This window comes from Terrapene carolina, unplaced genomic scaffold (genome assembly GCF_002925995.2).
Source record: "Terrapene carolina triunguis isolate 2854851 unplaced genomic scaffold, T_m_triunguis-2.0 Scaffold192, whole genome shotgun sequence".
Lineage (NCBI taxonomy): Eukaryota > Metazoa > Chordata > Testudines > Emydidae > Terrapene > Terrapene triunguis.
This window is the reverse complement of record NW_020664543.1, coordinates 3,111,210-3,132,234: the sequence shown is the minus strand read 5'-3', so window position 1 is coordinate 3,132,234 and position 21,025 is coordinate 3,111,210. Positions and strand designations below refer to the sequence as shown.

General features: G+C 52.0%; 1 protein-coding gene across 1 annotated transcript; it reads left to right on the top strand.

Moving 5' to 3' along the window:
• Positions 1-267: 267 nt before the first annotated feature.
• On the top strand, positions 268-17,355 carry DNAI2 (dynein axonemal intermediate chain 2). The gene is made up of 13 exons (XM_029912180.1): positions 268-450; positions 1,963-2,124; positions 2,278-2,399; positions 3,438-3,580; positions 5,463-5,576; positions 7,936-8,075; positions 8,401-8,523; positions 12,603-12,826; positions 13,297-13,432; positions 13,997-14,143; positions 15,290-15,514; positions 16,353-16,397; positions 17,262-17,355. Exons 1-13 carry the CDS (start codon positions 268-270, stop codon positions 17,268-17,270), a joined length of 1,773 nt encoding a protein of 590 aa, XP_029768040.1. The 3' UTR covers positions 17,271-17,355.
• Positions 17,356-21,025: the final 3,670 nt, after the last annotated feature.

The window sequence follows — 21,025 nt, the reverse complement described above, 5'->3', positions numbered from 1 at the left end:
AGATCCATGTAAGGAAGTAGGGATACGCTTACAAAACAGAGCGATAGAAATCAGAGAGGCAAGACCCACTGGATCATCCAGTCCAGAATTGTTCCCTAATTTAAACTCTCTCATCATTTCTAAACACAGAGTGTAATCCCTTGCGGTAGGGACTACATCTTTCTGTGTCCCCCATGGAGCATCTGCTGTGCAACACAGCAGTGAAACGGCAAGTTTGAAGCAGTGCAAAGGTGCAACGTTTCCTTCTCCCTTGCCTCAGCAGGCACCATGGAGATTGTCTACGTGTATGTGAAGAAGCGCAGCGAGTTTGGCCGACAATGCAACTTCTCCGACCGGCCGGCCGAAACCAACGTGGACATCCAGCCAGACCCGAGCCAAGCCAGAAACTTCATCGAGAGGGACCCCATTGATGCTGCAATACAGTGTGCCAGTGATATGTCGGAGCATGAGGTACAGTGGGAGCAAACAGAGCTCTCTTTTAATGAATACTTGCTTGCAAGGCTCCCTCTGACAGGATAAGAGGGATGTGTCGCTGAGGGGGTTGCAAAGTTGGGTATGCTCAGCAACGCAAGGTGCCCGTAGTCAGTGATAAACTGGAGATCTTCTGGGACCCCGTTTGTAGGAGGAGGATATAGGTATCAAGATCTCTTCTGGAAGAAATACAGTGGTGCTGCTGGTGTAATAATGGTACAATATTCAGAGAAGTTTGCAATGATATTATCTCTGGGTTCTCGCCCATCTCAAAATTCACAAGATGGAGCTAATGTTTTCATTGCTGTCTCCTGCAGGACAGTTAAGAGCTCGGAGTTTGTCTAGTGGTTAAAGCAGGAGACGGTTCTATTGGTTCTGATTCGCTGTGTGACCTTGGCAGCTCTAAGATGCTAAGACATAAAGTGGATTTGATCTTAGCTACCTCGCAGGAAAGCAGGTGTGAGGCTCCGTGGATGTTTGTAGCATGGCTTGAGATCCTCCGAGGAGAACCACCGCCATAGCAGGAAAGAGACTAGTGTGTTGCAAACCTGGAATTCCATGAAAAAAGGGGGCAGTTGGGGGGTTCTCACTTCTCTGCAGTCAGTGATGGTAAATAAAGAAAATGATTCATGAATGATTTCTTAAGAGCTCCCAGAGACGGACTGGTCCTTTGCAAAGCCAATCTGCTCCGCTTGGGTGAGATGTGAGAAGCTACTTTGGGTTTGAACAGTGGAGAAGTAGCCAATAATTCTTCATTCCAACGCTGGCCCCCGTTTGCAATCACGTTGTTGGAAACCCCTTTTCCTGTGTGGGGAGTAATAAAAGTAACAACTTTGTTAGTCCCATTTGTTAACATTCCCAGATGAACTCTGTGCCTCCCTTGTAATTTGCCCAGTATACACAATAAGGGATCGCTCAGTTATAAGGTGTAATGCTACATGATCCCCAATGCACTCCAGTAGATGGAAGTTGAGTGGGAGCGCTACGGACATTTGGTGAAGTGATTGTCCATAATTCCATTGTTAGCCACAAAGGGGACTACAAGTTCAACACTTGGTTATGGCCAGAAAAGTGACTGTAATGCTGGCAGCTTTTCCCCATCTGTGTGTTCAAGTCAGATCTGCTGGTGAAAATAGTGTTTACTCCCCTTTGCCCTGCTGGAGCAGTGCAGCCGGAGAGGAGTGTGCAGGGTTCTAGTCTGCCTTGTGCATCAGCAACTGAACAGCCTGTTCTATTCTGACTGCCGGCTCTTTAGTCTTGGCGATGGCATAAGAACCAGAGAGAAGAGGGCTGAGTTTTGAGAACCCAGGTGGAGTTTGCAGCACTGACAAAGCCAGGGAAATCTTGATTGGTAGTCTGAGCACTGGCTGGATCTGGAATCACTGAGGGAGTAAATGCTAGACCCCACAAAGTCAGCTCATGGAGCAGCTTTAAAAACCAAGCCCATCAGCTTTGTATCTTGCTTCTCTCTCTCTTTGTGTAACACTTCAGGTCAACACGGAGAGATTTGAGATGGAAAATGAGGGGGTTAACCACTTGGAAGGAGGGTGGCCAAAAGACGTCAACCCTCTGGAGATGGAGCAGACCATTCGCTTCCGGAAGAAAGTGGAGAAAGATGAGAACTATGTCAACACCATCATACAACTCGGCAGTGTAAGGCCACTGTCCCATCCCTTCCTCCCGCTCTGGCTGTCTGCATGTGTTACAGCTCCCTTTCCCATCATGCTCTGCTTGCTGCCTGCCCTCTCAAGCCAGTAGCTTTCCCAAATGTCACATCACGGCTTATTTGCATGACTTGCTTCACAGCTGATGGAACATTGCATCAAACAGAACAATGCGATCAATATCTACGAGGAGTACTTTGACGATGAGGAGACAGCAGACATAGCAGATGAGCCTCCGTCTGCAAAAACCATCAATGTCTTCAGGTATTGGCAGCCAGGAGGTGCTACGCTGTGCTCTAAGCATTCGCTGTTCTGTTCCAGTCCATACTGACCACTGGGCCAGCTGAGGCAGCTACTTCAGTTAAGCCTGCGCTGTTAAGCTGCATCTGCTGACAGGAGCAGGCATAACTGAAGCAGCAGATCCTAGCAGCAGTCCATCTCAACCAGAATTAACTGCAGGACATCCCAGCTATTTGAATGGAAGGCTGTAAGTATAGCCTTTCTCCTGATAGAAAGCAACAGAGGGTCCTGTGGCACCTTTAAGACTAACAGAAGTATTGGGAGCATAAGCTTTCGTGGGTAAGAACCTCTCTTCTTCAGATGCAAGTAATGGAAATCTCCAGAGGCAGGTATAAATCAGTATGGAGATAACGAGGTTAGTTCAATCAGACAGTCTCTCTCTGCACTCGGACCAACCCTGTCAATTTCATCCTTGGAGAGTAATATATAAATATAGATGCTCCTTTAGGTATTTCCAAATAATTCTCCTGGGGGTGGCGATTACTACAAGAGTTTAATGCCCCGCCTCACTCTGATTATTTGTTCCGATCACTGAAAGCAGACTGTTTTTCCTTCACTGTATTTTGAGCAGTAATTAACACGTCCTTCAAAAACCAGTCAAATAATGTTCATATGGGGAGGATCTAATGGACTTGGGGTATTATGGGGCTCTTCAGTGAGTATCCCAGGTTTTAATATCTTTTGTATCACACAGTGTCAAAGGAATCTTCCTTCTTTTGTTTCTCAAAGATTTTTTTCAGTGTTAGGGCCTGTGTAGTAACTTTTAAAAGTTAGATCCTGGAATGTAATTGAATTTCTATAAATTTCTAACTAGAAAGGTTTATTAGCTCATCTAGGTCTTCCTTTCACAACTCACTGCAGGATTGTTTCCTGTAATCAATACTCAAGGGTTTTAACCTGTTTTAATTGAGGTTCCCGCCACATCCCTTGGGCAACTATTGCATAGCCTGGAGCATGGCAAAATTGTTAGCAAGTTAATGCCATTGTTTTATTATCAAAAAGGGATCCAAATGTAATCAAAAGGACAGCCACGCATCTCTCCTGGCACCCAGATGGAAGCAAGAAGCTGGCAGTAGCTTATTCCAGCCTGGAGTTCCAGCGAAGCTCTAAAGATATGAGCTATGAGTCATACATATGGGATCTTGGTAAGAAGGAAAAATGCTAGAGTTAGTCATGCTTGCCACTAACATGGTCCTTAATGTCTATTAAGTGCTCTGAAAGTATTAACTAACTAATCCTCACAACACCCCCCGTGGAGAGTAGAGAGGAGGTTGACTCCTGTTTTACACATGGGGAAATGAGAATTGGGGTTCAAGGTATCTGAACCCTGACCAAAATATGGAAAACAACCTGTAAAGACCCACTCTCTGCAGGGCCGGATTTACACCTTACGTGCCACTAGGCACAGCATCTTCAGCGCCTCCACTGCCTACAGCTGACCTTGGTGTTTTTCGTAAAAAATGAAATGAAAAGAAATATAAACACAGCCTCCCTGGGAAGGCATGAGACCCTTCACCACGCATGGCGATCCCAGCCTGAGCCGGGGCGCAGCCCACCTGCCCCAGGAAAGGTGCAAGGTGGGGGGGGGGGACTGTACCTTTCCCCACGGCGAGCAGTCCCCGGGTGTCTTCCGTCCCTCCCGCAGCCTGGCGCGGAAGCCGCGCTCCACCTCTGCCCATGTAAATGAATGAGGCATTGGCCACGCCCCTCCCTCTCCCTCACTGGCATGGGGCGGAGGCAGCAGGGTGGCCGAGATTGGGAAGGGGCTGGGACGCACCTAGCCAGCACCTTCAGCAGCCACACACCCCAGCCACGGCTCACAGCGCCCCCAGGCGGGCTGACTTAGACGCTCACCCTGCTCCAGCCCCACACGCTAGGCAGCCACCAACCCACACCAGGAGCCTGGCCGCCCTCAGGAGAGCTGTATGTGTTAACTTTTAACCCACTTTTAACTTTTAGGCGCCCCTAGAACGCCGGCGCCCCCAGTGCCTAATTGGAAATCCGACCCTGACTCTCTGGCTTCCCAGGATAGAGCCCTTCTCGCTTTTCCCAATGAGCTCAGTTATGTTTTCCAGACACGCTGGATTGTTGAAGTAGCTTAATTGCCCATTCTGTTAAAAAACAAGAAGCAACACAACCCCTGGGTTGGGAAAATCATCTTGCCGAGGAGCTTCCCAGGTGGATAGAACTTCAGTGCAGTGGGGACGGGATGGGGGTGTGACAGATAGGGACGGTAGAAGCAGGACTCAGTCCACCACTGAAAAACAAAAGGATGACAAGCAAACGGGGCGGTGGCAGTGGAGTGTGAGGAATGGACACCTCTTCCTCCCGCCATCCTTTCACACGTGACTAGACCTTTCACAGCCACAGGGGGCTGCAACCCCAATCTAACAGATAAGGGAGCTGGATACCTTCCTTCTTCTCCCAGCTGTCTGTCTAGTGACTTGCATTCCCAGCAGCTCGGAGCTCCTCGGTAATGGTCCCATCTGCTTTTTTTTCCCCTTTAGAAGCAAGGTGCTAAATGGGAGAAGAGTCCTGCAGAGTGGAGGCAGAAAGCGAGCACTCAATGCAAGACTCCTCCTCTTTCTGCCCCAAGACATGGCATGGCTAATAGTCTGTTTTGGGGGGAGACGATGAGGTGCATTTTTATCTGAGGCAGAGAGAGGAATTGCTGGTCTATTTCAGGCCCAGAACTGGAAGTCAGGACTCCTGGGTTCTCTTCCTGGCTGCTGTGATACCTTGGGCAAGTCATTTCCTCTCTCTACCTCCGCCTGTACAACGGAGAGAATACTTGTAAAGTGATTTCAGGTGAAGAGTGCTGCAGAGGTGCTAGAGATGACTCCAGATTAGTACATTGGAGTAATGGTTCCTACCCTGCCTCTCGCTAGCATTGATGCTGGGAAGACATGGGTGCTGGAGGTCACTGGCTAGTGTCCAGCATTCCTGAGCTGAATTAGTTGGAAATGTTGTTTTCCTTCTGGGCTTCACTCAAACTTTGCTTTTCTCTGTTTTGTCCCTTCCCGATAGAAAATCCCAACAGACCAGACCTGGTTCTCAGGCCATCATCCACGCTTGTGAGCCTGGAATACAACCCCAAAGACTCTCACATCCTGGTTGGAGGATGCTATAATGGACAGATCGGTAAGGGACATGGATTGTATATAAACGCTACCAGGGGAACTGCTTAATTTTAATTCTGCGCTAGCCTTGCTCCAGTGCTAATCTGCACAAAGACTCCTTAGTGTCATTAGCTCCAAGGCCTGGAGTACTGAATTGGAATCAGAGCCCTGGGACTGGCATGACTGATGAGATAACACACGTTCACCTGATTAGGCAGCAGGTGGTGGCCGTGCAGGCTATGTGGCTAGATAATTCACCGTGATGCGATTGTGATCCGGGGGAAGCCCATTCTGTCAGTGGCGGAGGTGGGTCGCCCTGGACGAAGAGGCTGTGTTATTTCCTAGAACACCCACTTTAAAAAAAGGTGGCCATTTCATCTGTTTATCCCTCAAAACTTGTCAGGCACTTTCCAGATGGGAAATAGACAAGGATGTAGCTGGAGGAATGTTCTGAATTACTAAGTAACTTCAGTGCTAGTGAAATCAGCAGTCCCTGGGGACCAGAGGCTCACGCTTGTCCATAAAACAGGTACAGCCCAAACAGTGTCAGTAAGAGCTTTCTGTGCCCTCTACACGCACTCCCTGGCACCAGTGTGACTCAGACCCATTATGTAGAATGGGCAGGTGGGTCTCTGTGTCCATCCAGTCTGCCTGTGGGCGCTTGTCCCTTCTGCCTCTCACCTGCTGGAGTCAGTGCAGTGGGGACAGGAAGGGTGTGTGTGAGAGAGATGTGGACATTAGAAGCAGAACTGTGTCCACCAACACCCATCAGCATTTTATTTATTGTCAGCAGTAGGCCAGATGTATCCCATTGACATCAGTGGGGGAACCCCCCTGTCCCCCACCCTGGGATGACTCTGATCCATTGTGTTCAAATAGCTACCATCGCCAACACAAATGTTCTCTCTGGCGATGCCCTGGGCATGTCTTTGCTAACCAGAGCGTCCTTCCTGGCTGCATGGCTGTAGATACACCGTATCATCAAGCAGGCTAGAGTTGAGGACAGGAGGCTGCTGTTGTCGAGCCCACGTGCTGTACAGAACACTGTGTATCAGGTAGCTGCTGGTGGATAGTGTTACCTGCTATTGCTCGCTTCCCCGCTGATGTGCCTCGGGAAGTGAGCAGTGGCATTAGAAAAGCTTGGAATAATTGCCTTCATTTCATTTGTAGAATAATTTTTGTTCCCTTGTTTTAAACATTAAAAGAGGCTCCCCCTTTGCCAGATCCGTGTAAGATTCTATTATTTATTCAGCCACGCAAGCCTTTCAATTTAATTACGCTCATTTTTATGTTTTCGCTGCCCTTTGCAGCTGCAATCTGATCTGGCAGGGCATACATTAGAAGGACATTATCATGCGCTCCTTAGGTGATGGAAGAGAGAGTCGATTTCACCTCATCCTTCACAGGGCTCCCCAGGCGTGCAGCTGATGGCCCAGCAGAGCACACGCTGTCACATTCAATTGTTTAATTATAACCGAGCAAGAGCAAGCGAGTGCCACTCTGCCATGTCCGCAGAGAATCAACCCGGATGCCTAACCCTGGCCAAAGCAGGGCTGGGCAAGTCATTTACACCCAAAACGTGAGCTGCCTTTATGCTGCGCTAGGGATTCTCCTCAGCAGCATCTGTGCCTGTCTGATGCAGAGATGTGCATCTATAACATCCACTGTTTACGTAGGACCTCCGCTGATTTGTGCTCCTGCAGAGCCGTTAGAGGGTGCATGAGTTACAGGGTGTGGAGTGGCTTGACGCCAGCCTGCTATGTGATCTTGGGGCCTGGATTTAGAAGGGCCAAGCACCCAGACCACCAGCTGGAGTAGATGGGAACTGGGGTGTTGCTGCATACATCTCTACTGGGGATAGTGGTCATCCCCTGCCTCTCCAAGGGCAGTTGGGACACTTGGACTTTCCTACACTGGAGTTTTTGGCTGCTGGTGTAGCTGCATCAGTGACTTGCTTACCCCAGCTTCAGGCTGCCCTGGGGAACTCACAGTTTAGCCTTTATTCAGCCCATCCACACTAGGAGTTGCAACAGTTTATTGGCAGCTAAAAACCCCAGTGTAGGCGAGGCCCAAATCAGTGGCTGGTTTGATGGCTCTTTTGTGATGAAATGCACAACGTAAGTGCCAGGTAGTCGCAAACCCTGCTCCTTATTCCTGGCATCACTGGGGCGCTGCTGAAGTGATAGCCAAAGGAAGACAAACTCCACGTTCGCTTCATCCCGTTAGAAAGCACCGAGAGGGGAAACAGCCCATGGGAGCCAGGTGGAGCAGAACCAAAACACTGGGGGGAAATGGTTATTCGCCAGGTCCTCTCTGGGAACTGCAGCCAATGGAGCGGGGCAGGGGATATGACACAGCTGACGGTCTCCTCCCCTTCACAGCTTACTGGGACACCAGGAAAGGAGGACAGCCGGTGGAGCTTTCCACCGTAGAATTCAGCCACAGGGACCCCGTGTATGGAATGATCTGGCTTCAATCCAAAACCGGCACAGACTGTTTCTCCGCCTCTACCGATGGGCAGGTAAAGGCCAAGAGAAAAGGCGGTCTGTGGTCTCCGCACGGCCAGCACCTGGCATCACCAAACGGCCACATGGGACTTGGTAGCACTGACAGTCTCTGCTCAGAGGAGTTAGTTTGCCCCGAGCACTCTACTGCCCCCCACCCACAGAGAGGAAGCGTGGATGTACGTGTGTCCTGCCATTGCAGGTCCAGGCATTCATGTGTTTGAGTCAAGAGCAGCTGCTACCTGATGCTGGGTAGTAAAAGTGCCAGCATCTCTATACGAGAAAGAAACTCTGGGGATTATGAGAGCGAGCTGCTCTGATGTCTCCCATCCCCTCCGCCAGGTCCTGTGGTGGGATATCCGTAAGCTGACCGAGCCCACTGAGACACTGGTGATGGACATCAGCAGGAAAGGAGTCTTGGAGAACGCTTTAGGAGCCATCGCGCTGGAGTTTGAACCGACCATGGTGAGTCTTTCCCACCAGAGCTCACGTTGGAGGCTTTGTCCTGTGGTAGCCATTGTTCCAAAGACCTCAGGTGTCCCATGTTACTTCCCGCTCAGGCTAAGGGTGCTGAGTGGAGCTTGGCAGGCTTGTGCAGTGCTCCTAGGCCAGAAGCATGGTGGCCAGGATGCAACGCTTCAGGGAAGAAGTACCCAGTGGTGGAATCCTTAGGCACCGGCTTGGGTTATGGCCCAGGGGATGGGGAGGAGGGAACATACATGTCTGTTGTATTAATTTAGATGGAATAAATGGGCCAAAATTACTGTCTGACATTAACCAGTGTTAAATGAGGTCTGGGGTTTGGTATACAGAGGCATTTGCTTCCTTAGTACTCTGGTAAACACTCGGTTAGGAATCCTTTTAACCTTTTATTAAAGATACAGCAAAGAAGGGCAAACGGTAAAAACCTTTGAAGTGTTAAATGAGGCTTTCATTTTAAAACAGCCCTTGTTCCCTTTCCCTTAGCTGGAGAGTCTTTAAAGGGAAACCCCCGTGTTTGACAGGCTCTTAGATGGCATTAAAGCTGGTAATAATTGTTCTTTCGGGGGAAAAGAGAATAAGTGAGTTGAGCTGGGCTGGAGCTGGCATTGTCACTGTTGTTGTTAAAGTTCAGTCCCATTTCCTTTATTAAACAAAACATGACAGACACCCGGAAAAGGGGGCGAGAAAAGAACGGCTTCTGTCTCTGATGTTGACTCTCACTTGCACTCTCGCTGCTGGAAAAACACAGGCACAGAACATGGTCTTATCAGCCTCTCCAAGTTCTGGCAAACTTTTACCAGCAGGGGGCTGTTTAGGGCATTTTATTTAGCTGCCTTTTTGGTCAGAGGCTGTCAGCAGTATTATAAAATGTACAGTCTTGGGATGGCTAAGCCAGACTCTTATTACACAGAAGGAAAGAGAGAGAGAGGAAAGAGAAGAAATAAGGCAGGGAAGGAAAAGGACACATGGAGGTGTGGGGAGAGAGAGAGACACACACACACACCCCAGATGGTGTTTGGGATTCAGCCAGGGGAAGTGGCGGCATCAGCTGGGTCCCTCTCTCTGCCCCACTCTGGCCAGGACGTTTCTCAGGATTAGAATTAAGGTGGTCCAGGGTCCCAAGAGGCGGTGGGGATGGTAGCCATGATGGTGAAGCTCACTCCAGCAGACAGTTTTTCTCCCAAAGTCTTTCTTCAAGGACCCCAAAAGGCTGTAATGGGCAGAATAGCCTGTCCTCTCATTATTTTGTCCACCGATTAGGCCTAGTTTCCAATGCATCAGTTGTGGTTCACTGATTTCTGGTTCCACACTTTTCTCGTTTACTCAGCATGATCTTAACACAGTCCTTGAGCTATATCAGGAGGCCTTTGTGTTTGGACTAATTCAGTCTGTCTGCCTCTGCAGCTTTCCCCATCAACACTTGTTATTACAGGTTATTGGGACATCTTACGAACTTTCACACACCTCCCACAGCTGAGCTCACAGTTAGAGTGAGCAGGGGCTGAAGAGCGTGAGTACCAATTTCAGGGCAGACTATTAGGAACCAGGGCACGATTGTTCACCTTATTGTTCACCAACCAATTACCAAGTACAAACTCCTCAGGCACTATCACGGCTGTAACATGGAGTCACAGACAGTTCTCTTGGGTACGCCAATCTGTCTCACCACTCAAGTCAGCCTGCCTTTGCGATAGATGGTCCCTTACACCAAGAACCACAGCAATATTCAGGTTACTCCCAGCCCCAAAGGACCAGTCACTTACCCCAGGTCAGTTGCACCTTAGATCTCACACCAAAGACAACGCTTGTAGCCAATCCTATAATAAACTATCTAAAGATTTATTACATCAGAAAAGGAAACCAGAGGGTTATTTACAAGGTGAAAGCAGGTAAACATAGAAACACAAATGAATTACAATCTTAAGTTTCAAAATATAATAGAAGCTTCTCTAATAAGCAAGCTCTACGTGTTGTTTAGGGCTAACTCCGTCTCCGCAGCTGGGGATCTCTTGCTTATGCCTAGAAAAACTTGCCTCCCCAGAGTCCCAAGCAGCACGGAGATAATCAGTTCCTCTTCATTAGGGGTTTTATTCTCTTCTTCACCTGCTCTTTTGGTTGCAAAGCTCAGCTGATGGGTGGAGTCCGAGCCATGGCTTATCTTCCTGGGGAGGAGGCAGAATAACAGCAAAAGTCTTTTGTCCTCTTCCTGACGGTATGTAGGGAAATTCCAGCTGCAGCATCCCACAATAGTCCATCTGATATTGATGGACTTTTCCTGTTGGGAAGGGCGTGACACCTTCTGTTGAAGGTCAACCCGTCACACTAGTTAATGTCTCTCTCCTGTCTGGTGATTGACACAGTCACTGAGGTTCACAATACAACTGCTCAAATATTACTTTACAATATGGGATGTGGATGCTATAAGTGAGCTTAATGCCGGCTGCAAGTCCCAAACATTCAATAAAGTCTAAACGCTAAATGCATTTGTAAAACTCTCATACCTATTTTAACAATACTAACCCCGTTGAGCCAGACAGATGCCTGCTAAGTATTTGTCAGTGTTCAACTGAGACAGGGGGACCTTGGCATGAGCTCGCACCTGGCCTGCCAGCATCGCCTAGGGTACATTTGTAGGCCCAGTTAGTATGACATCTCATACGGTCCTGGCGTTGTGTAGGGTGCAGCAGGCAAACCAGGTTCTCGACACACTGGTTTATATTTCTCAAACATGTTGATTGCCTGTGCTTCCACACTGTTCACATGCTTCATTACCATGCACCACATCTGTCTGCATTCAGAGTAACTCCACTGGCTTCCATGGGGTTACTCTGGATTTACATCAGCGGTGCTGAGAGCAGGATGTGGGCCCACATGGGTGGTGTACAAATCTGCTTGAATTTCAAAGAGAGGCTGGCCAGTGCCATAAAGCATCTCGAATGCTGCAGGTGGTAATCTCTGCACACAGCATGGATTTCCTTCACGGAACCAGCACTTAACAAGCCAGGAATTTATTTATTTTCTCCTGATCTTGGCATGCAACTAAAGGTCTCTGTTAGAAGACTGGGGTGATAATGGCGTGAGATTGTTGTTTGTTGCTAAAGTAGAGTATTTGCAGCATACACAGGGCTCTTCCCTGGGCAGCCTGCTGGGTTCTCCATTAGTAAGTGTAAATTATCCAGTGTTGTGTTTTGGCTTCCCTTTCCCTGCTATCCCTGCAGTTGGTTGCTGTCAGAGACAGGAAAAATCAGATGTAGACTCTAAGGGATCTCTAATCTCCAGAGCCAGCAGGGGCCTAGCCATGATAAGCATCTTTATCTCTGCGGTGCAAGCCAAGCAGTGCTGCAGTCGTTGAGAATTTGCGTAGAGCCGGTGGGGGGCTGCAGTTGATAAGTATCCTGCTCTGTGTGCACAGACATTGGGATGGTTACAAAGCGATGAGGCCAGCAGTGGCTGAGAGTTGGGGGGCTGCTTTGACACTGGCTCTGCAGAGCAGACCTCAACCACATGGAAGTGCCTTTGCTTTAAGTGTAGCCCTGAAGACAAAGGAGCCGAGCTGTCTATGACAATGGAGGGATGGGGAAGGCCTGTTGGATGAGACTCCATCTCTCCAGCAAGGCATCAAGAAATGTAACCTCAGTTTACATGCACAGTACATGAAGCGTAGGCAAAAAAAATAGCTGGTGCGTGTCCAGGGAAATGCCAGAATTCTAGGCAGTCACTTGATCCTCAGCGGATTCCACGCGACTTTTGGCAGCTTCGGGAAGCCGGAGTTGGGCTTGTTCCTAGAACAGTGGATCTCGCCAATGGCGCGCTAGTTAATAGTACACCTGCCAGTTTTCAATGCTGGGTTCACTTCTCCTCTTGATGCACGTTGGAAGAAAGTTTGCCTGCATAACTCCTACGGGCATTACTTGGATCCAACCACACCCTCACCCTCCACTCATCTAGAGGAGAACAAACCCCCTTGCTAGGACCTGCCCTTCATGTGGGAGATCCTCTCCTGCTGGAAGAGCATCCCCACACCCAGTGACAGTTGCGTTCCATTGTGTTTCCAACCACAGCCGACCAAGTTCATGGTGGGGACGGAACAAGGCGTGGTGATCACCTGTAACCGCAAGGCCAAGACACCTGCGGAAAAGATAGTTGGCACATACAGTGGACACCATGGCCCCATCTACGCCCTGGCAAGGAACCCTTTCTTCCCCAAGAACTTCCTGACAGTCGGGGACTGGACTGCTCGGATCTGGTCTGAGGACAGCAAGGAATCATCCATCATGTGGACCAAGTAGGCGATGGGTTGTTTTTTTTGCACTTACTGTTTCTGTCCCTGATTTATAGGCACAGGATGGGGTTTCAGAAGCATCTCAGTGACAGAGGAGCACAATTCTCAGTTAATTTTAATGGCACTTCAGTGCTGAATCACTGGGCTTTGGAAATCCCGCCTGCGGCCCCTGCGAGTGGTGGTGGCAGGAAATTGTTCCTCCCCCGACAATTAGGTTTCTTTAGATTTCCCCCTGCAGAGCCCCGTAGTGAAGACAGAAGCAGAACAGGAGTGAAGGGACCTGGATTCACTCTGTGTCCAGTTGTATGTCCCAGCCCCCGTATATGTCAGAGGCAGCTGCCTAGCGTATCTAGCACGCACTCAGGGAATGTTATGTGGCACTTACTCCAATGTAGCATAGCTCTTTCACATGGATTCTTCAGCACCAAATGGTGTGAATGAGTTGTTCTGAGAGCTGCTGGATTTGTTGGCAGGTACCACATGGCTTACCTAACAGACGGGTGCTGGAGCACCATCCGGCCAGTTGTCTTCTTCACAACCAAAATGGACGGGACGCTTGATGTCTGGGACTTCCTCTTCAAACAGAACAACCCCTCCCTCAGCGTGAAGGTTGGGTCAGAAACACGTCTTCTTTTATCTTTGTGTCTCCGCCTCGCCCGCTGGGTGGGAGCTGCGGGGATCTGAACCATTGCAGGGATGCGGTAGGTGCTTCGCAGACCTCTCCCGAGGCCGGTGGAAGGCTGCACCCCGGCAATGATTTGAGTTGCCTGTGTTGAGCTCTGCAGCAGGAGTGAGCTAGCAAACGCATCCTGGCCGGCCCGGCTGTGGAGGAAATCAAGTGGCCAGCATAAGCTCTGGTGCACACACGGGCACTCACCAGTGTCTCACTGTTTGGGCAACCCAAACCTGTAGGAAAGAAATGTTCCCGCCAAGCTTTTGCTATGTCCGTGTCTCCAATGTGCCCAGGCCTCCCTCCTCCCCCGTTTAGGCCATGTCACACATATGTGAAAACATCTTTTAAAATCATTTGCAGCGAGTATTAATGACTAGTGCCTGAGGCGCTTGTGTCAGTCAGTCCTGACATGCTGAGCCTGCCCTGACACAGGTGCCCTGACTCTCTGGTGATGGGCAGCACCTAAGCAGTAAACTCCCCAACTGGTCCTTCCTCCCCAGGTCTGTGACGAGCCTCTCTTCAGCCTGCGTCTGCAGGACAACGGGCGTTTCATTGGCTGCGGCTCTAAGCTGGGCACCGTGACCCTGCTGGAGGTCTCTTCTGGGCTCTGTACCCTGCAGAGGAATGAGAAGAATGTGGCCACGGCGGTGAGTGTTTCATGCCGCAACTGGCAGCGTGGGCCTGGCTGTGCTCGCTGCCACAGGTGAGCTCGGGATCTGCTTTGAACCCGGACGCTTCCAGTCTCCCTCGTAACGTTTGCCAATAGAAACTGGCATGATGCAAGCGGTTGGCATGGATTGTCGTTAGCGGTTTGGGAGTACGGCTCTGGGGCACCCAGATTATCTGTACACAGAAGCTGTCCTGTTTAACTTCAATTGCATTTAAACCAGATTTAGTTAAACCAGTGCAAAGCCGTGTGTGGATGCACTTATATCTGTTTAAGTCTGGTTCCGTGGGTTTCAGTTTGCCCCCAGGCGTAGCTAACCTTGGTAAGCGCGTCCACACACAACGTTGCACCAGTTTAACTAAAATGGGTTTCAAATCAAACCTGCTGTTAAACCAGTGCAGCGTTGGGTGTAGTCCAGGCTTCCCACGGGGTCTCTCTGGCAATAGGACAGTGCAGTGTCAGGAGGGGTACAGAGGTAGGCTATCCTGGGCCCATGCTGCAAAAAGGGGGGCATTCTGGTGGCATTCCAGGTCTCACTAACACCAGGGACATGGACCCCTGCGTTCTCCAGCCTTCCGCCTCTGCGCTGTGCGGGGCTGGCGCTCTCTACTCCCCTGGCGTGTGGAGGAGTTTTAAGGCAAAGACTCACCCCTGGTGGCAGGCACCAGGGGAAACACTTGGGTTCCTAAGTAAGTGACCTGATTTCACCAGGGTGCTCAGCACCCCCAGCCGCTGTGGCAGCTCCTCGTCATGGCCCATGGAGTAGGGTTAGGTGCCGAGCTTTAAGCCCTGGAGCTCATCCTGAGGCACCCTAATTTGACAGGGTGTAACTGCGTCACAGCAGGGGCCAAAGCGCCAGAGACCCCACTCGCGGGGACTCCCCGCCCCGTGCTGTGTGAAGGAGACCTGTGGCTGATCTCTGGATGGAGGGGGATTGCAGGCATGCCAAGGGCACGGCTAATGTGCGCACAGAGCAGCGGGGCCTGCTGTGGGGCAGGAGGGGCTAACACCATGGGTTCCTAGGAGCTCTGCTTCAGTTCAGGGCCCAGGATTCCTCCCCACAGCCCTGTCGCTGGGGGCCCAGGTCCCCGAGCCCTAGCCCTCTCCTGCCCCCTGTGCCTCTCAGATGTTTGAGCGAGAGACAAAGCGAGAGAAGATCCTGGAGGCCCGGCACCGGGAGATGCGTCTGAAGGAGCGCACCAAGGCCGAGGGCAAGGAGGAGGACGTGAAGGTGGAGACGGAGGAGGAGACGCCTGAGGAGCTGCTGGCCAGAGTCCAGAAGGAGTTCTTCGAGATCATCGAAGCAGAGATCAGGAGGAAGGAGCGGGCAGCCAAGCTGTCGAGAGCCCAGGTAGCACAGAGACCCGGTCTGCCAAAGGGATGGGGTGTGGCTCTCTGACTGTGGTGCTGCATCCTGGAACTGGGGTCTAGGAGGCCGGTAGATGAGCTCGGGGTAGGCGGGGGAAGGACGCAGCACATCACGTGCTGTGAGGAGACCACATGGAAGTGCAGCTCTGCTCTGCTAGGTCCCTGTGATGAGGGACTTGCTGATTCCAAATCAGGTGGACTCGGTTAAAAGTCAGAAGTGATTTCCCTACCTACCAGTCCTGCCATGTGTCTTAGACCTGTGATGTTTATATCAGCTGTCAAGCTACAGGATTCCTGCCTGAGAACGTGGCAGGGCAGGGAGAGCCCAAGGAACACACCGCTGTTGCAGGCTAACGGTGTGTTTGCCTTTGCTTTCATTTCATTGCAGGGGACCCCGATCCTCTGACAAGCACTTAGCTGTGTCCTGTAGGTTTGATGGATGTGAGCCTGGCACTGCATTGTTCACACCATTGTCACTGAACTTCTGCAGTTATTCACTAAACCCTCCAGTGCTGGCTTCCCCCCATGAAAGTACAGGCTGTTTGACAGAATCAACTGCACTCCTATGGAGAAGCTGATTTCTGACTGACTGCACTGTCCCATTTACCAGTGTGCTGCCCGTTCTGGGGAGCTCTGCCGGGCTGGCACAGATTCCACAAGAACGGGGGGCTGGTTTTTATCCCGTTTGTAAGTATTCACTGATAACAGGCCAAAGCAGCAGAGCTGGGCAGGGAGCCTGTTTCAGAGAGAAAGAGGCTCCGTAAGAGCAGGTTTTCCATGCCTGGGGACTTGGAACTCAACAATCTCCCTGTTCCTTTCAGGAGAAGGAAGTTACAGATGAAAACGAGGACGAGGACCCTTACAAGGTCAGATTACACCCCAGGGTACACCCTTTCCCTACCGTAGACTGATTCCCCCGTTTCTACCCTCCCCCAGACTCCTGAAAAGCCCCCACACTGCACCCTGTAGCGTTTTTCAGTGTCCCTCCTCTGAGCACCCCAGCTTGCCAGTCACACGCCAATCCCCATGTGACATTCACACAGGAGCCAAAATTAGGGGCACCCCTGTCCCAGCCGTACAAAGCCTAATGCTGCAGCACAGCTGGGGAACGCGAGTCCGTCTCGCCTGCGCCGCAAGAGGGAACCGGGTACCTGGGTCCCCCACGTGGCAGCGCCCAGAGTGTAGCTGGAGCCCTGGGTGCTGTGGGAAAGGAGGGGTTTGAAAGGTGTGTATTCTCAGGGGGACCAGCTCCACTCGGGATATGCTGTGGGGCTGGTCCCCTGCCTTAGGATACCAGGCAGGTTTGGCCAATCCTTTATTCTCAGCCGCTGCTTCCTTCCCTCTGAACTTCCCCTCTCCCCTTGCACGTGAGCAGCTAACACTACCTCTCCGTGCAGCCAGCCTTCTTGGGCGGACTCCTCTAAGGTGGCCCCCATCCCATCCCTTCAGTCAGCTGCCGTGGGGCAGGCGTGGGATGGGGCTTCCTGTCAGCCTCCATCCAGTGCAGTGCTCGGACCCAGGCGTCCTGCGTGATGACGCAGCATAGCCAGTGGAGCCAGAAAGAGGAAGCGTGGATTCAGCTCCGCTGTCTTGTGAGCCTGCTCACTGCATCTGTAACAGATCTGGAGCCCCCCTCCCCTGGCTGGCAGGGCATTGGGATGCTGTCTATGGGAAGAGACTCTGGGCCCCAGGAGATCCTCCTTGGCCTAACCCCTGTTCTCTGTCCGCAGGAGGAGTGAGCCTGGCGTGTGGATCGCACAGTCGCACTTAATTTATTCTCGTACCAGTGCAGGTCCTTTCCCCTTTGGATCATTTCTACAAGAGAGACTGGATTAATAAACAGCAGCATTTTTAAGCCTGTCTGGTTGGGTCCAACAGACGTCAGGGTGGCGGGATCTGTATGTTACAATCCGCTTTGCATCCTGGGCCGATGGAAGAGGCGGGCAGCCATTCCCCGGGCGCCGCTGTCTGCTTAGAGACCGTGCTGTCTCCCCTACGCAGACCCACAGGCTGAGCGGCAGCAGCAGCCGCTGGAGGTCTGTGCCGTGTTCTGTTCTGCCTGCTCTCCTTCACCCACCTGCCCACAGGAGCAGGGGACGTTCCCCTTCCCCTCAATAAGCAGGTGGTTTTATGACATGACAAAATGCCAAACAGTCCTGGTCAAACACTTGGGTCCTCTCCTTGTCCCACCATGCACCTGGCAGCCACTGCGCCAGCTCGCCAGGCCTAGCGATCCCAGCTAGGGCGGCCTGTCTAGTCTGTCGAGGTTCCCCTGGGACACTCATCCATGTGGGATCTGCCTCGGTCATGGAACTGATTGGCTGGTTCCAAAGCCGCAGGCACACTCGCCACTCTCCTGCTGACATCAAAGGGGCCAGGCGCTGGAATACTCCCCGGGGAGGGGTACGAGGATGCACCGCGTGTGTGTGTGTTTGGCTGCAGGCGTGCATGTGACCCGGAGAAGCGGGGACTGAGTGCCTGTGTAGCAGCAGCAGGAAGATGATCATGGCAGAAGCAAAGCCCCCTTGTATAAATACAGGTGCACTGCTTCGGTAATGTGCAGACCTGGCTAGAAACTTCAGGCAGGGATGGGGAGATTGCTGCACATTCGTGGCTGTAACTTCAGTCTGCTCCGGGCAGGGGCTTTCTCCTCCTGAAGTTGCTGCTCCGCGGGGAGAGCTCAGAGCTGCGGCGCTCCCGTGCATTGCCCTGCGGAAAGGCCTTTCCAGTGTCTTGCAGTTGGGAAAGTGAAAGCAGCTCTCCGGGCCGCTCACCCAGCGTTTTTGTACAGAGCCCCTTCTCCATGTGGCCTCTCAGGCAGGTCAGTGTAGTCACCCCCTTTGTACAGATGGGGAAACTGAGGCACTGAGCGAGGGAGTGACTCACCCAGAGCCAGGAATAGAACTCAGGAGTCCTGACTGCATCCGGTAGAGCAGACTCTGTCCCTCAGTAGCCCTGCCCCCTAGCTCCTCCCCCCTCCTGCCCCACGCCTGTTCCCATCTGAGTGTTGTTATTGCTGCTCTGTGTCACCGTAGTCCCCAGATGGCCCAGTCGTGGAGCAGGGGCCCAGTGCGCTAGGCACTGTACAAACACAGAACGGGTACGCGTACCCTGGACGTACGCAGAGGTCTGCTGGGGGGACATCAGCTCCTCTAGATATTTGCCTAGTTTTACAACAGGCTACATGAAAAGCACTAGCAAAGTCAGTACAAACTAAAATTTCATACAGACCATGACTTGTTTGTACTGCTCTATGTACTACACACTGCAATGGAAGGACAGTATTTATATTCCACTGGATTTGTTTTATAATTCTGTGGTAAAAAGGAGAAAGTCCGCGATTTGTCAGTAAGTGGCTGTGACACTTTTGTGGTTGTGTGTCTGATTTTGTAAGCAAGCAGTTTTGAAGTGAGGTGAAACTTGGTGTCCGCAGGACAAATCAGACTTCTGAAAGAGGGACAGGAGTCCGGAAAGGCTGAGAGCCGCTGTGCTAGAGAAGGGCAAGGTGGCGGAGGGGCTCCGTGCTCCAAGCGCCAGGCTAGGGACGGGATCACTGACGGGAGACAAGCAGGGAGATGGCACGTGGCGAGGCCAGAGGAAAGGAGGCTGCAGAGATCGAGAGGTTGCGAGCCTGGCGAGGACAGGGAAGGCCGTATCTCTGCAGAAAGAATCTGCATGAGCTAGATGGAGACCCTCCCTCCCCCAGTTTCTCAGCCACTAGCCCAAGCTCCCCAGTGCGGATTCTCCCTCCCCCCTGCTTGCCCTAGCCTGAGGGAGGGGTCTGGCCCCACAGCTGGGAAAGGAACCCAGGCTAAGAAAGGAGGGGGGGGTCCTCATCCCTCCCCAGCAAAGCTGTGATCCCCTAGGGAATATGCTCGTTCCCAGCTCTCAGCCGCCCGGACCTTAGCCAGTATCATGGGTGGTGCGGTGCAGGGGCGGTGGCAGCCAGGGCTCCTGGGTTCTACACCCAGCTCTGCCTCTCGCTCTCTGTGGCCTTGGACAAGTCATTTCCCCTCCTTGTGCCTCACTTTCTCGCGCTGTAAAGGGGGATGATGCTGAGGCTGGGAGGCCGAATTCCTGCTCCAAGGCCAGGCGCCCTAGAAACCCAACGGCACTTTGGGGCGACTGAGCAGCCACCAGCGTGTGCTGCTGGGATCGCATGCGATGCGGCCAGCTCTGGGGTGAAACGAGGCGCACAGCAACCCAACCCAGCAGTCCGAGGGCAGGAAGTGAAGAGTCCTTGTCTGATGGAGGTTGCCGGGGAAGTTAGGTTAGTAGCATGTAATGTCCAGAGAGAGATTTGGACAGGATCCCTCCTTTTGGTAGATGTGCCCGGGGATCTTTGATTCCCTCAAGAGGCCAGGCCTCAATTTTCCGTCACACCCAGACACTGGGTGTATTTGCTGCTTGGGAAACCAATCAAGTGATTTTATGGGAAATAAAACTCTCTGCCCAGAAGCCAGTTCGCCTGCTGTCCCGCAAACGCTGGGTGATCTAACCCCGCAGCCCTGCCCGCCTCCGTCTGAGCTTGACGCCAGCTCCGCAAACGGCCACTGTTTTCTGCTGAAATAGACACCTTTAACGAAGCTCCCACAGGCCACACGGGTGCCAATCAAATCCCCACAGCGCCTCCTACCGTCCTGTCCAACTGTGGCTCTGCGTTGGGACAGCTGCTGCCTCCCTCTGTAGGAACATGTCTGTTTCTGTTTATTTCAAAAGAACCTGGTTTGACTTCTGAGTCTGAAACCGTCTGGTACATCTGGATTCTGGCCGGGCTGTGTTCTTCCAAGCTATTGATTAAATCCTGCTGATGATTTATAGCATCTTTCCATTCTGTTTCTCCACGTTGCACAGACGCTGGCTGGTGCGTCTACACTGGAAGCTGCTTCGTGACTTTTACACCTTTTTTAGCCCAACCCTCTGTCCACCCCTGGCAGTCCCCACACATAAACCTTCCCCAGAGGTCTTAACCTAGAAGAACCCCAGCTGGGGGAGCAAGCACAGGTTCAAAGCACGCAAAAGCACAGGTCTCTCTCTTTAAGGTGCATCTACACTGCACCAATCTTACCGCGGCGCGAGGAGTGCACACGCTGCACCTTCCCCAGCACGGACATCGATAACCGTGCAGATGGTGTGTCCCCTGCACGGCCAAGCGGTGCCTCCCCCGTGGACACGGCTGGTTTTAGCAGCGTAGTGTCCCTCTGCCTCCCCGCAGCCGGAGCCGTCACAGGCGAGTAGCTTCCCACCGCAGTGTGGACCTGGCCTGCTGTGCACGCCCCCTACACGCTGCCACCAGCGGTGTGCAGTGCAGACGTGGCCTGGGTTGCAGTAAGAATGTAGACACCACACCCAGGCACTTCCCGCACAGCCACCCTTCATGCCCAGCACCACGTGTGCCCACTTGCTGCATAGACGCAGTTCACACACCCAGCTCCCCTGTGGCACAACTGCAGGGCACACACACACACACACACACCATGCCCAGCTCCCCTGT

What these genes read in the sequence shown, in the direction of transcription:
- DNAI2 (XM_029912180.1), top strand. Translation starts at nt 268, where the DNA reads ATGGAGATTGTCTACGTGTATGTGAAGAAGCGCAGCGAGTTTGGCCGA. An exon ending in GTGATATGTCGGAGCATGAG is followed by an intron (nt 451 to 1,962) that starts GTACAGTGGGAG and finishes GTAACACTTCAG; the next exon opens with GTCAACACGGAGAGATTTGA. An exon ending in TCATCCATCATGTGGACCAA is followed by an intron (nt 12,827 to 13,296) that starts GTAGGCGATGGG and finishes ATTTGTTGGCAG; the next exon opens with GTACCACATGGCTTACCTAA.